This window comes from Sinohyriopsis cumingii, chromosome 11, assembly GCF_028554795.1.
Source record: "Sinohyriopsis cumingii isolate HCF-2022 chromosome 11, ASM2855479v2, whole genome shotgun sequence".
Taxonomy (NCBI): domain Eukaryota; kingdom Metazoa; phylum Mollusca; class Bivalvia; order Unionida; family Unionidae; genus Sinohyriopsis; species Sinohyriopsis cumingii.
The window spans coordinates 108246060-108262043 of record NC_142971.1 but is presented as its reverse complement, the minus strand read 5'-3'; the positions used below and the strand labels follow the sequence as shown (position 1 = coordinate 108262043).

Genomic DNA, 15984 nt, shown 5'->3' with positions numbered 1-15984 from the left:
CATTTATTCACAAGACACCTATCGCTATGATTATTTAAATCAATTTCATCAGTTCATAAACCGATTTTATTATCATTGTATAGATGTCCCATTATACCCTATACATATATATAAAACAATTAATTTCAAAATGAGCAAAGCATAAATGATAAATGATCCTACCACAGACTTCTATTTGTTCCTACTTCATTTGTATATTACCTTTTACTTGCTTAAATTTGTACATGACATTTTCAAATATGATAGCGCCATGGACTTTAAAAATAATCTATACGTCATAAAATTTGGCCTTTAGTTATATTGTTGTTGTTGTTGTAGGGTTTACTGCCATTTTTCAGCACACGATATGCTATACAAGGCGGCCAGTATTAATGGCGGAGGAAGAATCTGGGAAAACCCTGGAAAGAACCACCGACCCATGAGAAGCTACTGGCAAGCTTTCTCACATATCCACATTAGCCGAATCTGAGACTCAAGAGGTGAGATGGCAGTGATCCATAACGGAGAGCGCTTTAGACCACTCAGCCACCCGCCTTTAGTTATAAGAAGTATTGACTTTAAAAGTTGCTGTATAATTCTGTTGTCTTAAGATGTGTGGCTATTTAGGTCTTACCACACTATATATATCTCTCTCTCTCTCTCTCTATATATATATATATATACACACACACACACACACACACATATATACACACACACACATATATATGATTGATGAATTTTTTTTCCAACCAATTTTCCCATCTACCTTTTCACATGTCCCAAATATTAAATCCCATATGAAGGTCCAATGAGATGTGTGCATTTTAATCCATATTAAAAACAAAAGAACAGTGTACATCATACTTATTTCTTTAAAGGGATCAATTCTTTAGTTTTTTTTTATTGTCAAGATATTTTATATAGACTTCTCGTGGGTTTTCCCTGGTTCTTCCTCCACATTTATACTGGCCGCCATGTATAGTCTATCTTGTGCTGAAAAGATAAAGGTTGATGGGTTCAACACCATCAGCTGAATTCAGAAAACAAATTATGTAATTCAAAGTGGTACAATATTTGATTTACCTTGGCAGCTAGTAAATGAGGGACCATATCAGGATTGCATGAGAGATTCACAAGGATTCGAAGGGCCTGAAGGCGCAAATGTCCACTGTCTATGTCCAAGAAGTGGTAGAGACGTCCTACAAGGCAGGTGTAGTGACCATGATGAAGGTCTGTCACAGACAAGTTGGTTAGGGCTTGAAGTGAAGACAGACATACTGCAATGTCTGTACTGTCATCCAGTGAGATGTCCACCAGTGTGGGAACACAGGCCTGAAACAAGGAGAGTATGAACTGTCTATACTTGCTTATAATACGAGATGAACTGCAAACTCAACTGCAAAGACCCAGATCTGCCATCACATAATGCTCTGGCATATCTGGGTCTGTGCAATTTGTTAGGAGTAATCAGTACAACAAACAGAAACCCTGATCTGCAGGTGCATAATGCTGCTGCAGATCTGGATCCTTGTTGTTTGCCATTTGAATCAACTTTAAAACTTTAACTAATTTACACCCAAATATTGTTTGGGCTTACATGTGTTCAGAGTTTTTGTGAACACATTTAGGACAGGGTTTTACAATGGACTGAGCTATTTAATTGATGCTAAGTATTCAAGTCATTAATATTTGTTTTATTGTATTTTTATTAGCTGAATGATTCTCTTAAACAGCACCACCCTTTCATAATTGAATTTTCGAAAAATAGTCATTTCTCTTCTTTCCCTTAGAAATAAGTTTTATTCTGCCATAAAATCTACATGGAAGAGTTGCAGGCATTTGTATTTGTGGTAAACTGTACAGTCAAAGCTTGTCATTCAATTCTCTATCCCAATAAACATTCTGACTAAAACAAATATTCAACTTTTAATCAACAGTGCCAACACAACAACCCTAAAACTGAGAGCTATGGCTTAAATCTTAACAGATACATATTAAATTAAATCCCGTTTTTAGAAACATATACCTGATTACAATAAATAATGAAACTTGCAAAAGTTTAAAATACAAACAATGAGTTTAAAATACATGTATTTAAGTCAGTCTCTTTTATCTTTACAAATTTAATCATCCAATTTTATTTTGATAGTCTTGGCTTAAGAAGGGAATATGTACTGAAATTAAATTTACTTAACAAGGTGTGTTGTTATGTTTTGGGTTTAATGCTGAATTTCTGTGCATTATATAAAAATCACTGACCCATGGGAAGCTATTGGTTAGTTTTCTCACATACCCACATTATCTGAGTCTGATACTAGAACCCAGGTGGACAGAGGTCAGATGGCAGTGATTGGTAAAGGCAATCACTTTAGACCTCTTGTCCTACTTATCATGTACTGATATCATTTAAGTTTTAACATACCTCAAACATCTGTTATACTGTCATTAGATAGTAACTGAAAACTGGCCCCAGCTTTCTCTACACATCTCAACGTTTCTTCCTAAAATTTAAATTTATCACAATGCCTGGTTTGCAACAAATGCTTTTCAGTGAACATTAAGCAAGTATTTAAAAAAAGTCATAAAAGCTTTAAGTTTATGTTTACTGAATAAAGTGCTGTTTTACCTCTGAGGAACTCTGAGCAATCCTCATATCTGAGGAATTTCACGACTCTTTTTTCCATGAACAAAATTATTCTCAAGAGACCAATTTAAAGTACTGCAGATAGTACATCTGGTATACTATCTCAACCTCTGACAAAACTCTTAATGCTATCAGAAGTATATAAAAAAACCAATTTAATCTGAGGATAAATTTATGCTGAATACTTGATCCATGTTTACAAGTTAAAGGAGTTCCAAAAAGTTGTGACCTACATTGTGGAGCAAAACCACAAAGGACCATAATCCAATCAAAACCATGTTCTGAAACAATGTCATTTTTATATGATTATATCATGCATGGATCTGTGAAAATTCAATTGGAAGAGTATCAGCCTTGTAATGATGAGGTTGCATATTTGATACCTGCACATGCCAGCCCAGATTGGCTGCTCCCATTTTCTTGGCATGATATAGCCAAAAATGGGCTAAAAGTGGCATTAAAGCCAGCAAAAATAAGACAAACAATTACATCATACACTATATGAGGTCAAGTTTTCACTCACTGACAATTAAGGACACAATTCTACAAGTGACATAAATTTCTGCACAGTTTATAAGTGCTAAATTGATTTTACAAGACTCTGTTGCAATTTATTTAAATACTAAGCTACATGTTCCTCTAGTCTTATGTGCTGATTATCTGCTATTTATTTTCACCCACATTAAGAAGAGAGAAAAATAATTGTACATGCAAGTATGGCAGAGCTATCCCACCCTGTGGATCAGACTAGGTAGATAGGAATTCAACAACACTACAATAAATTCTGACTCACAGTCCTTCTTCCCTAAGCACATCAGTGATTAATGCTATTACCAAATGAACTCAATTATCATTTGCAGCAAACTGCAAATATAAACCCTGATCTGCCATCTGCTGTCACATCACGCGCCCATAGATCAGGGTCTAAGTTGTTTCTTCTATTGATTACTCTATCAAACTATATAGACCCAGATCTGCTGGTGCATTATGTGATAGCAGATTTGGATCTATACAGTTGTTTCCACCTTACATGTGAGTATATATGGTATTCTCTTAGTGTATGTATATAGCTGTTTCTACCAAACCATCCAGACCACAATATAAAAATGCACATTGTTGCATTTCCTTATTCCTAAGCATGTGTGACATGGTTTGTCAACTATAGCTACCATACCTATTAACATACAAGTCATGTTAAATTGCAAACAATACAGATTCTGATCTTCCATAGCATAATGCACCAGCAGATCAAGGTCTATATTGTTTCTGCAACTGATTACACCTTACAATCTGCATAGACCAGATCTGTCAGTGCAGTATGCAATGACAGAACTTGAATGTGCAATTTACAATTGGACTCATCTTATACGGGGAAGTGAATACATATGTATCTAACTCATCTACACACTCCATGATACTACATAATATTCTCTCTCCTATCATGCCACTGTGTCTGGTATGCATCCACAAAATCATATGTCATGAACACAACAATTTTACTGGTATATAAAACAAACTGATTTTTAAAAAGTTCTTCTTTGCTAAATAAACTTTTTGCTCTTTCAAATAATATAAAAGCTTAAACAAATTAAAAAGTATTTTTAGAAAAATCACACTCTTTTGTTCAGAATTCATTACCAGGCACTTGGGAAAACCTTGTTTCTGGCTCTGAATTCTAAACTCTCAAGTTGGGTTATATCCCACACTCAAGCGCATGATTGCTTTAAGTCTACTTGTATACATCTTATGTACATCTTACGTGAATATGTTACCCAGATTAAAAAAATCTTTATTACATTAATTTGCATTCTGGATATGAGAGCATTCACAACTTTGTCATTTGAGAAATATATCACCAACATACAACACAATATGTCTGCAACAGGAATAAAATGTGAAATAAACTTAATTAAGAACTGTTTATACTCTCTTATAAGCCAAGTCTAACTGCAAACAACGAAGATCATGATCTGCTGAGGCATATTGCACCTACAGATCAGAGTCTATGCTGTTTATTCTATTAATTACTCCTAACAAACTGCACAGACCCAGATCTTCTGGTACATTATGCAATGGCAAATCTGGGTCTGTGCAATTTGCAGTTAGACTCGTCTTATAAATAAGTATATGGTACACGTACATGTAAAATACTGATAAACATAATTGTCTGTGTCATTCAATATTCACTAGTGACGTATAAATTTATAAATTATTGTTTGTCAATATGCATAATGGACAACACTGTAGCTATCATCAAGATTTTTTTGTTGCAGACAATGTTTTCACAAAATTCTGAAGTTTTCTGCTTACGAATTTTTAAAGCTTATTTTAGACCTTTGGCATTAACTGCTAGATTGTTGACAGCACTAAAAAATGGAGCCAACAACCAAAGCTTTTAAATATGTTTTTGACTACAAATACTCAATATCTCCAATTAAAAGACATGGGAACCTATTACAATCTTTCTACCATGACCAGGGCCCATTACAGCAGCATTCCAACCATTCTAAGATGGGGTAGGGGGATGGGGTGGGGTTGTGTATTACATTGAACAATGCCAAGTACAATGGAACTATATCAAAGAGTGGGTGGTTTTGCACTGAACATGTTCAAAATTCCACATCTTTACTAAAACAGCCATAACTTAGTGGTCACAAAAAAGTTGTGCTTCAACACTTGAATACCTCTAGATGTTTTTGATTTTCAGAATTAACTGCCAAGTTGCCGACAGCATTGATTGTTGAGCTGACTGTGGTGGCATCACCACGTCCCAGCCTCAAGGCCATCACTTCTAGGTCCAGAATCTGAATCAGCTGCGTCAGGCAACCATGCTCTCGAAACACATTCTGAAACAGACAAAAACGGGTATAAATTTCTAACAGAAGTTGCTGCTATATTAAAATGGCAATTTTCTTGTCAAAGGGTACCTTTGCATGTCTCAAATGGTCTCTAGTCCAACAGAATGAGTGGAATTATCTGCAAATTTCGGGTTCTCAATATCACATCTTTTATAAAAATTGAGGAGTGCCATTTTGTGGATTTCTTTGCCACTTTATGTGCAATTAACTTCAATAACAGTTTCATGTCTTATGTGACATGTGGAATATGAGAAAACAGCAATAAGACAGATCTTTTACAAGTTTTAAAATTGTTTTATTGTTGCATCCTCTTGTAGTCAAAAAGAAAATAATTTTCCTATGATTTTTTCCTAAAGACCTCTAACCAGTGTAGAATGTTACTTATATAATCTGTACAAAGCATCATCAAATCATCACCAGAAAGCAACATGTTTACTGCATTTAGGCTCTATGCTTTTGTATAGTATGAAAAAGTGCAAGGTGATATTAGTTCCTGGCGAAAATATTGCTATAAATTTTACTAATTTCACTAAAATGCTTTTATTTTTCAAAAATGGCATGTAACACGTAAAGAAGCTTTCATATTTAATGTTGTTCAATATAACACAGTTAAACTTCTTTAAAACTGAACTATTAGGACCTACCAATTTTTTGTCTGTTCTGCAGAGGTGGCCAGTATATACAGGGGGTTTAATTAGTATCAGAAGGACCTTGTTTGGATTAAAATATGTGGCAGTCTGTAGAGGAAGCCATTTTAATTAAGTTTCAATTTACCTTCTAGACAATATGTGTATTAGTGTAGTACACACATTTCAGGTTCTAGAATCCAATCTGGCCTGTTTTCTTGAGTTTGGCTGCAATTATTTCTTTTGCAATTAACACTTTTCAAAATATTTTGTTATAGTCATAATTTAAATGGTAATCCTATGAAACAAGGGTAATAAAGAGTTTACAAAATAAACTGCACTTAAAAATGTCCTAAAATTTCTCCCAAAATTCTTAACATTTGCACATACACATTTGGCACTAAATGATTTACATAGCCAGACTACCTGAACACATCCTAATGCTTTTAATAAATCACCATAGTTATGAATTTAATAGCTAAATGTACAGTTATATATTCTTAGGACATATGCTTCACATTTATCACAACTAAAGAACTCTGAAAGTAAAAGGGAGAACAAATACATACAATCAGTTCATAAAACCCAAAACACATGCTGAAAATTACTTATATACGCTTGGGTGCAAAAAGCTGCTGAAGGCATCATTTTCTAGACTAGGTCAGTTGCCTATCATTGATATTTGTATTCCCTGTAAAGGTCTAGAGCTGGTAACACAAAATTTGAATCTAAATCATAAGAAGTCTATAATCAACACAACATGTACCATATTTCCTCATCTACAAAATATCCAGAACAGCACACAGCAAAGGATTAGATCTACCATCATACAGTGCCCCAGTAAATCAGGCCTATACGGTTTCTTATCATCTGAAGCAAACAAAATAGCCCTAGATTTACCCCACCATATTGGGGTGTGCACTGATTATTCTACTCATGACTTCAAGCAATCAATGCAGAGCCAGATCTGCCACTATATACTATAGCCCCATAGCAGATCAGGGTGTACATTATAGTGTACAATATTCTACTTATAATTCCAAGCAAACACTGACACTGATTTGTTATTGTATAGTGCCCCAGCAGATCAGGGTGTACAGTGTTTATTCTACTTTTAATATCAAGCAAACAATACAACGGATCCAGACAAGCTATTCTATAAACCCATATGTACACCGTACACTGTTCTACTTCAAACTACCAGCAAACTCTATATGTATATAGACCCAGCTCTACTCCTGCATACAAACCCAGTAGGTCAGGGGGTACACTATCTACCTAAGATTTAATGCAAACAGTACAGACCCATATATGCTACTGTGTAGTGTCCCAGCAGATCAGGGTGTACATTGTTTTACCTAAGATTTCAAACAGAACAGAACCTGATCTATTATTGCAGTGTCCAAGCAGATCAGGGTGAATACTGTCCGACTTATGATTTTAAAAGTAAACAATATAGACCCTGATCTGCTACAGTGTCTCAGCACATCAGGATGTACTCTGTCCTGCTTTTGATTTAAAGGAAAAGTTTAGACTCGGGCATACCATTGTATAGTGCCCTAGCAGATCAAGGTGAGAACTGTGTCTTCTGCTTATTATTTCAAGCAAATGACAGAGCTGGTATTCTTTAGTGTCCCAGCAGATCATGATACACTGTTCCAGTGTTGCACACTGAGATCAGGCTTGCAGGACATTTGCAATTGTATTTCTTATGTCCCCCAAATCTTGACTGTGTGCACTCCCACCCCACCAACACAGAGCTCTTTTTGTCAGGAAAATAAATTTCGAAAAATATGTCTTAAGTAAAATATGTATTTAAGTATAAAAAATATGATAGTAAAGTGTGTACCACAAACTTGTGCAAAACTGTCAAAGCAATCAAAATTATCTCATATTTATACCACTGTTAGTTCCTTATGTCCTATTATTTTCATTTGTACCTCTAAAATACATGTACATGTACTGTGTCCTCCAGATCTGGAGGGAGGGGTGCGCTGCACCTGGGATCCTATGTGCAACACTGCTGTTCTACCTATGATGTCAATCAAGGAATATAGATCCATATCTGCTACTGTTCATATTAATAAATAATTACATATAGGTGTGCTTCATATTTACCTTCCTTTACAATCATTTATATATTTATTATCCTAAGACACTTATCTCTAAATATTGCCTTTAAATTAATGTGAACTTTATTTTCATTTAACAAATTTTCAAGTAATAAATTACTTTTAAGGAATATACCCCATTTGTAAAACAAGGTGTTCCAGTGGAGTGTCAAATTGAAAAGAAAGAATTATGAAGAATTATTGTAATTCTGTTATATTCTTCAAAGAAATTAATGCAAATCGACTTACAGGCATTCTAGCCGATGCACGTCAGGGTTAAAAAAAAAACTATTTTAGACACTGGCCTTGAGTTTGCTACTTTAAAAAGATCAAAAGCTCTGACTCAAATTCCACAAGTGCTAACTCCAATTTGTTGAAATTGCTGTACTTCAAATATGAAAAGATAAAAAACATATTCATATTAAACCGACTTGTGTGTTTAATCAGATCTCAACACATTTCAAGTAAAGCAATGTTTTCCTCCGGGTCCTGAGGTCGGCCAATTGTTTAATTGCTTTGTCCTACTTACAAGTTGGATTAGCAGTTATGTTCAGTAGCATCTGAAGTGCTTAATACATTTCTCTCTACATTTTACACTAGGGTAAAAGTGAGCAATGGACAGCTCAATTATTAATCGTTTAACTTTAACATCAAACACCTTGAACAATGCAATAGCAATAAAACAAAACCATTTTTAAAAATCAAAATACTTCATGTTTCTGTCAAAATCATCTTTTAGTCTGTCTTTCCTTTTTATCTCACCTTCACAAAAGGACAGCCAGTTTTTAATCAAAGACTAACTAGCCATGAAGGACCACATTTAATCCCTTTATTACTTATAAGCCCTCAAAAAACATCTCACACTTGGCCTAAACTCTCCATATTGCAACAATAAAGTAATAAAATAACAGCTTTTTGTGCATACATGCAAACCTTAATCTCATTACTCTGTCACACTTCATTGCAAAAATTGCAATGACTGCTGGAACAATTCTGGTACCCACTAGACTGGTTCTGGTTTGTTTCTGTAATCATAAATATCCAAAATGGTATTTTGTCCTACCTCCAGCAGAATTACATGCATGTTAATGCCAAGTGAACCCTAATTATAAGTAACCCAGGCAATCTTTTTCCCATTCATGCTTTTCTTTGTACACAAAGTTTACAGCTTACAAAAGAAGAATGATAAGTAGAAAATCTTCTTCAATGTAAGAGGCATACATGGGGATGAATATTAATAATTTACTAATCTTTCAACATCTAACAAATAAATTTCTGCATTTTGTAAGTACAATCACAGCTTTCTCAGGCAAATTGGATTGTTTTCTTGACAAGCCAGATGGGCACCTCATGTAGAATACAGGAGGGCTCAATCTGACATTAAAGGGTATCGGGCTATCCAATTTTGTGAGCGCTGCACATGTTTATTGCATCTGATATACACCACTGAAAATAAATTAAACATTTCATAAAACCAATGCAGTGAAAACCGACCCCTCTGTAAAACATCTTTCTCTGTAGTTTGGCTACAGATTTTGATCCAAATAAAATCATTTTAATACTTATCATAACCTCTGCATACTGTTATATCAATAAGACAGCCACAATGCTGAGTCCCATCAGTGTCTGGATTAGGAAAGTTTAACTGTATTATATCGTTTCTAATTCTAAAGCTATGCTATCTGAATGTACATACAAGTACAACACTTGGGATTTTCATCGCAGTAACATCTGTCAGGTACATCACCTAAATTTATCTACTAACCATATTAAGACAGTATTTTCAATAACTGTATGCCAGATTATTGATTGAGAATCTAAAATCAATAATCAAAATAATAGAAACTTCCTGCTGCTATAATCTTATAAAGACAAACACCGAGCTGAAGACATCAACATCTATTTATATAACAGCTGTGTTCAAGCATATTTTATTGACAGGGTGTCAATACATGTAAATAATCAAACACAGTAATCAGAAAATAACGGTCTACCACTGTCTGTTGGAAGATTCAGAAGTATTTCAACCTTAATGATGGACTGGCTGCAGGAACAAGAAATATTTTAATCGCAAAAGAAACCCCACAATATTATTCTTTATTATAAGTGTAATAAAATTTTAATCAAAAACTTCTTTTTAGCCTAATTTATTTAATTTTCTGTACAAACATTATTTATTACAGTTTTATTTGAATAAAAAATTTGGTGTAAAAATAGATTTTCAACTGACAAAACAAAAATATAATGAGACTAATCTGAGTTCATTTCACAAAACAACAGATATCCACATGGTAAGACAAAAATTATCCAGTACATACTCAATTATAAGTCGAATTCAACTGCCAACTGCCAGACCAAAATCTGCCAAGGCATGATGCACTGGCATATCTGGCTCTATGCAGTTTGTTAGGAGCATACAGTACATCAAACAACACAGACCATGACCTGCCAGAACATTATATGATGGTAGATCAAATTCAAGGTTGCTTGCAGTTAGATTTAACTTCAAATAGTAAATTACAGCAGCAATTATAATTCACTACCGCTGTCACAATTTATGGTGTAGGAAAGATGAATGGGTGTGAAAAATTATTTCAACACAGTAACAGCCCAATATTTTAAGGTTGATATTCAAATAAAAAGAGGACCTGCAGTATGTCCTAGTGTATATAATTAATGAATTCTATGAAACAAAGTATTAAAAAAATCAAATGGTCCTAAAAAGGCTTCATAAAAGTTGTCATAAGATACTAACATCTTTTCTAATTTTTCACATTTTGGTATTACTATAGCTTTCTTTTCCCTTCCTTTTTTGTTTCTATTTTAAATCTCAAATATGTTCTTACTGGAAGGATACCTGATGCTACCTGATCATGTATTTGTGTTAACGTTTATTATTATTGTTTAATAATAATGATTAAAAAGATTCGGGACTCCACCTCATAATTTCCTACATGTTCTTCTGTCATCCTTGTAGTTTTGGTACCCCAATTGTATCTATCGATTTATGACTTTAGTGGTTCATAAATTTTCACTCAGCCAAAATTCAATGACTTTCTGGGCCTTTTTAGGGCATCATAAACAAATTTCCAGGACCTCAAATATTGACAGCACAAGTGAAAATCACATATAGAACGACAACGAATAATTAAAAAAAAAAAGCTTAAACATTAGAGATAGACTACACAAGCAAGATCATCAATAAGCTGATCATGCTGATATTCCATGAATCTTTTGAGAGAAAAAAAATGTTTAAATTTTTTTTAAGCGACAAAAAATGATATTCAATGACGTTTCAAATTCCATAGAAAACAAAAATGTCAATTTTCAAGCACTTCAAGGCCTTGAAGTTAAGAAAGCCAAAATGTTGTACAGGTTTTCAAGAAAGTATAAACAAACCCAGGGGTATATGCTACTAATAGCTGCATTCACTTTTATATATCAATAATGATAGAAAATGCAATTATGACAGGCAATGGAAACAATAATGAAAAAATCATCAAATGCAATGATAATGCAAACCGGGCTTGCATAGTTTTCTTTCAGACATAGATTTTCGTGAATATAACATACATTTTATAGAAATAAATATCAAACAGTTACAAAATGAATTTTCACACAAACCTGTCTGCCAGTACAACATTTAAACCAGTAATCTTACAGCAGTACGGTTCTAAAGATCAACTCAGTAAATCATTTCTGCTCTTAAACTGTAGGAAAACTACATGTTTCTAACCTGTTATATGAGGGTGCTAATCTCTGCATTCCCTGGGTGGCACCCTGCCTTCTGCAGAATGCACCCTGTCACCCCTAAGGGATGTCCCACCTTAAATCTCAAGAGATTTAACAATGACATATGGTAACATTCAAAAAGAACATGTTGGTATTTTGCAACTTAACATCAGTAGCCTATTTTTTCAGAGTCTGTGCAAAATGAACAATTGGAACACATGAAAATGCCCTCATTTGTACTGAGGGTGCCCTCAGCAGAGACTTTAATGCTCAGACAGGCAACCAGCACCCTACCCAGACTTAAGGTCTTGGGACAACACTTACAATATTCAAGATCAAAGTAAAAAAGAATAACAAGCGACACTACCTGTATATTCCCTTTAGACACAACACAACATGAGGAATAAAAAAACCAAGCCTGTGTTACAGTAGGTATAGGGACAAATGACCTATTATGGCAAGCCTATATCTTGATATTGATTTAATGCACAGCCAGTCAAGATAGAGTTTCCAAACAACTAAGAACCCAAGAAGAAATTAAAATAAATAATTTATAGGGTAAGGTCTTATATTACAGTCAGCTGACCTGCTGAAACAAAGAATATAAAATAGGGTTCAGGGCAAGGTGCGTGATTACTGACCTGAAATCAATTTGAACTGAGAATGAAGAAAATATAAAGGGTTTAATCAATGCAATGGCATGCACAGCAGATAAACTCAATGTTTGATGATGCTGCAGAATTGGAACTGTGCATGAAATTAAAGAGACTGAGCTACAACAACATTCTGAACACTAGTTAACTTCTTCACAAGGCTGGCAGTAGGTTATCATCCAGGAAGAGGATGAAACTATTATCACCCAGCAAATTTCTAGTAAGAAACTCTGTCTATAAGAATTTAAAAAACTTAATGAAACTGGTCAATTTTCTAAAAGAAAAAATGTTTTCTTTTGTATCAGAGAAAGTCTTTAGTTGGCATCTCAGAATCCAAGATTTGATGACTGTGGACTATACAACATTCAGGCATGAGCAAATTTCATGACTTAGGGTCACTAATTACCACTCTGCTTATTTATTCCAACACACTTTACCCCACTCTGCACCAACTTCCAACCCCAGATGGCGATTCTAGGTGCCGCTATGCAAAATCTGTCTTCCTGTCATAACTGTATACATGTACATTATTCGTGGTAATTTATTTAGCATCTGACCTCTGACCCCTCCAAGGAACCTCAGTGTAGGATCAAAAAATGATACCCCTCTCACAGATTATAATCACAGGCCTAAGATAGATGTAACTTGAAAGTTACTTTTATCTTGGTCCTGTTGTAACCATCTGAGAGAAATAATCTCTACCAAGCAGATTATTAGAGTTGAGTGGTAATGGGCAAAAAGATGGATGGACAGAGGGTATCACAAAACAGCTATTCCTAGTTATAGCTCAGTAGTTTGGGTCCAGCAAAGACAACAGCATTATGTACTTACTCGCATTATACAGAGAAAAATGATATATACAAAACTGTGATGTGCTGAGAATAGCATAACGTACAGAATCATGGTATAGTGAATACCAATGATATTTTGAAAAGGAAAAGAAGAGATAAGACTAAATTTCACCTTTATTCTTTCAATCCTTATTGTTATACACTGGTGCGATTTTGGTCGTGGGGTGAACAGTTGTACTGCATTATATCCAGAATTATGTTATAACAAAGTGCATTGTAATGGAGGAGAGCTGTTTCTGCATAAATGACACCAAAACATAGCAATAAAATTTCAAGAAAAAAATGAAGTGTAACATTTTTTAAAGTGCCAAAAGGATTTGGTATGCCTGGATGGCAACCAAAACATGTCAACAACACACTAAGAAACTGACCATAAAGACCTACATTTGAAATGGAGGTGTTAGACAAGGAGAGATGCATCTCTACATGATGTTTCATCATCTGGCAGATCTGGCTCTGTGCAGTTTGTTAAGAGTAATCAGTAGAATAAACAACACAGATCTTGATCTGCATGTGCACTATGCTATGGCAGATCAGAATCTATGCTGTTGCACTTGGGCTGACTTATAAGTGAGTAAATCTGGTACACCAAATATGCAGGCAGATCTGGGTCTGCGCAGTTTGCAATTGGACTTGTCTTATAAGTATATGTATATGGTAAAAGGCACATCTTGTCCTACTGAGGTAATGTACACACCAAGCTGCATGATGAATGATTCTTTGGCTATACTGGTTTAAAAGAATCTGCTGCAGTGAAGATGTCAAAGAAAAAGGGCATTAACTCCATCAAACTGGACCAGAAAAGATGAAACCTTTAAAAGGTACATCTATATCTGTAAAGCAATTCACCTAGCATCCAACTGTGCAAAAGAGTTGCAGAGCTACGGTGGTTTTAAGACATGAACAGATGGATGGATGGAAAAGGTGATTACAAAAGAGCTCCTGCTCCTCAATATGGGACCCTTATAAAGTACAAGTAACAAAGATATTCCAAGAACTGATGTGGTCTGCTATTCACTGGAAGCAGGGGAATGTAGTTTTGTATGGGAAAGGTCTAGGTGAAAAAGTGATAGAGTTAAGTGTAAAGGAAGACTCGACTGATGTCACACTGGTATTGGAACCCAAGGTCTCATCAATGTAAAGCTGCATACAAACTGCTGATCCAGCATTCAGCAGCCATGACAATGAATGCTGATAATCAAAATTGGATGGGTCTCACGATCTGAGGATGATAAATGATGATGCAGAATGCTGACATTTTAACTCAGCAAAGATCTCTTAAAAATTAAACCGCTTGCTGATTTTTTTAATTGAAGACCATAATAATTAAGGAAGTTATTGTGTGTAAATGAAAGCAGGACAAGCAAAAGTATGAACATAAGGTAAAACCTATCCAACTTAATATCCCCCACTTTCCCTTTGTTGGAAAATGAGTGAGGGTGTGTGTTTTGGATTTTAATGTAGCTTTAAAAAAATTTTGGGAAAATGAAGTGAAAGAGATGCTGCTTACATAGAGGCATACTTGAAGAAGAAAAAAAAACAGGTTCTATTGAGTGTGCAAGTACCTGCAGTTGATGAGCAAATAAATGAGCCCTATTATGCTGTAACACTTAAATTAAACTAGTAACGATATGAATATAAATTGTGAATTTAATCAAGCATTCAAAGTGTCAAATCATCAATACGCCACAATAATAACTGCTATGTAATTACTTCTACATGGCATGAAAGTATCAGCAGGACCTTTTTAAAAGTATGCATGAAAGTATGTCAACTCCCAAAAACAAGTTGGCAAAATTTGTTTTCATTTTTTGAAAACAAACTTGTACTGAAAATGAACCAACAAAACGGAAGGAAACACAAAAACAACAAAAGGTGAAAGTTCCATCTAATTAGTGATATTTTGATTTTGAGTAAGAGTACCTAAATAGTGTGTGAATTCATCTTGACAACATCTACAGTCCTATTTGGAACTGTAAGTGTATTTTTTTGTATAGAACACACATTAAAAATCAAAGATGAGCGGAGAAGTCAAAAGTAGCCAGCAGTCTTGTAAAGTTAGCTTCATCAATTAAAAAGTGAACACATTTCTTGTCAAGTTGTTGTTGTTGTGGGGTTTAACACCATTTTTCAGCACACGATAGACCATGTATGGCGGCAAGTATTAATGGTGGAGGAAGAACCTGGAAAGAACCACCGACCCCTGAGAAGCTACTGGCAAGCTTTCTCACATACCCACATTGGCTGAATTTTAGACTCGAACCCACGCAGACAGAGGTGAGATGGCAGTGATCCGTAACGGAGAGCGCTTTAGACCACTCGGGGGCCCTCTCTTGTCAAGTAACCAGTATGACAAGATAATGAGGTTAATTCTAAATACTGTCCTCTTAATAAAAACAGTGTGGTGATGCAATGACATTGTTCCTTTTTGTAACCTTTAGGTACCATTTACAATACACTGTACTGTGAAGTTTCTTTTTTGAGGCCTTGCTTAAAATGTTGTTGTTTGTTGAGTGAGCCTTATGAA

General features: G+C 34.8%; 1 protein-coding gene across 1 annotated transcript in view; it reads right to left on the bottom strand.

Moving 5' to 3' along the window:
• Positions 1 to 15984, bottom strand: part of LOC149789255 (uncharacterized) — a 28159-nt gene that overhangs the window by 10188 nt on the left and 1987 nt on the right. Inside the window, exons 3-4 of the mRNA XM_089975426.1 lie at positions 5311 to 5472; positions 1066 to 1314 (exon numbers count right to left, since the gene is read on the bottom strand). Of these exons, the coding sequence (XP_089831552.1) occupies positions 1066 to 1314; positions 5311 to 5472 (411 nt within the window). The remainder of the gene's footprint in view (positions 1 to 1065; positions 1315 to 5310; positions 5473 to 15984) is intronic.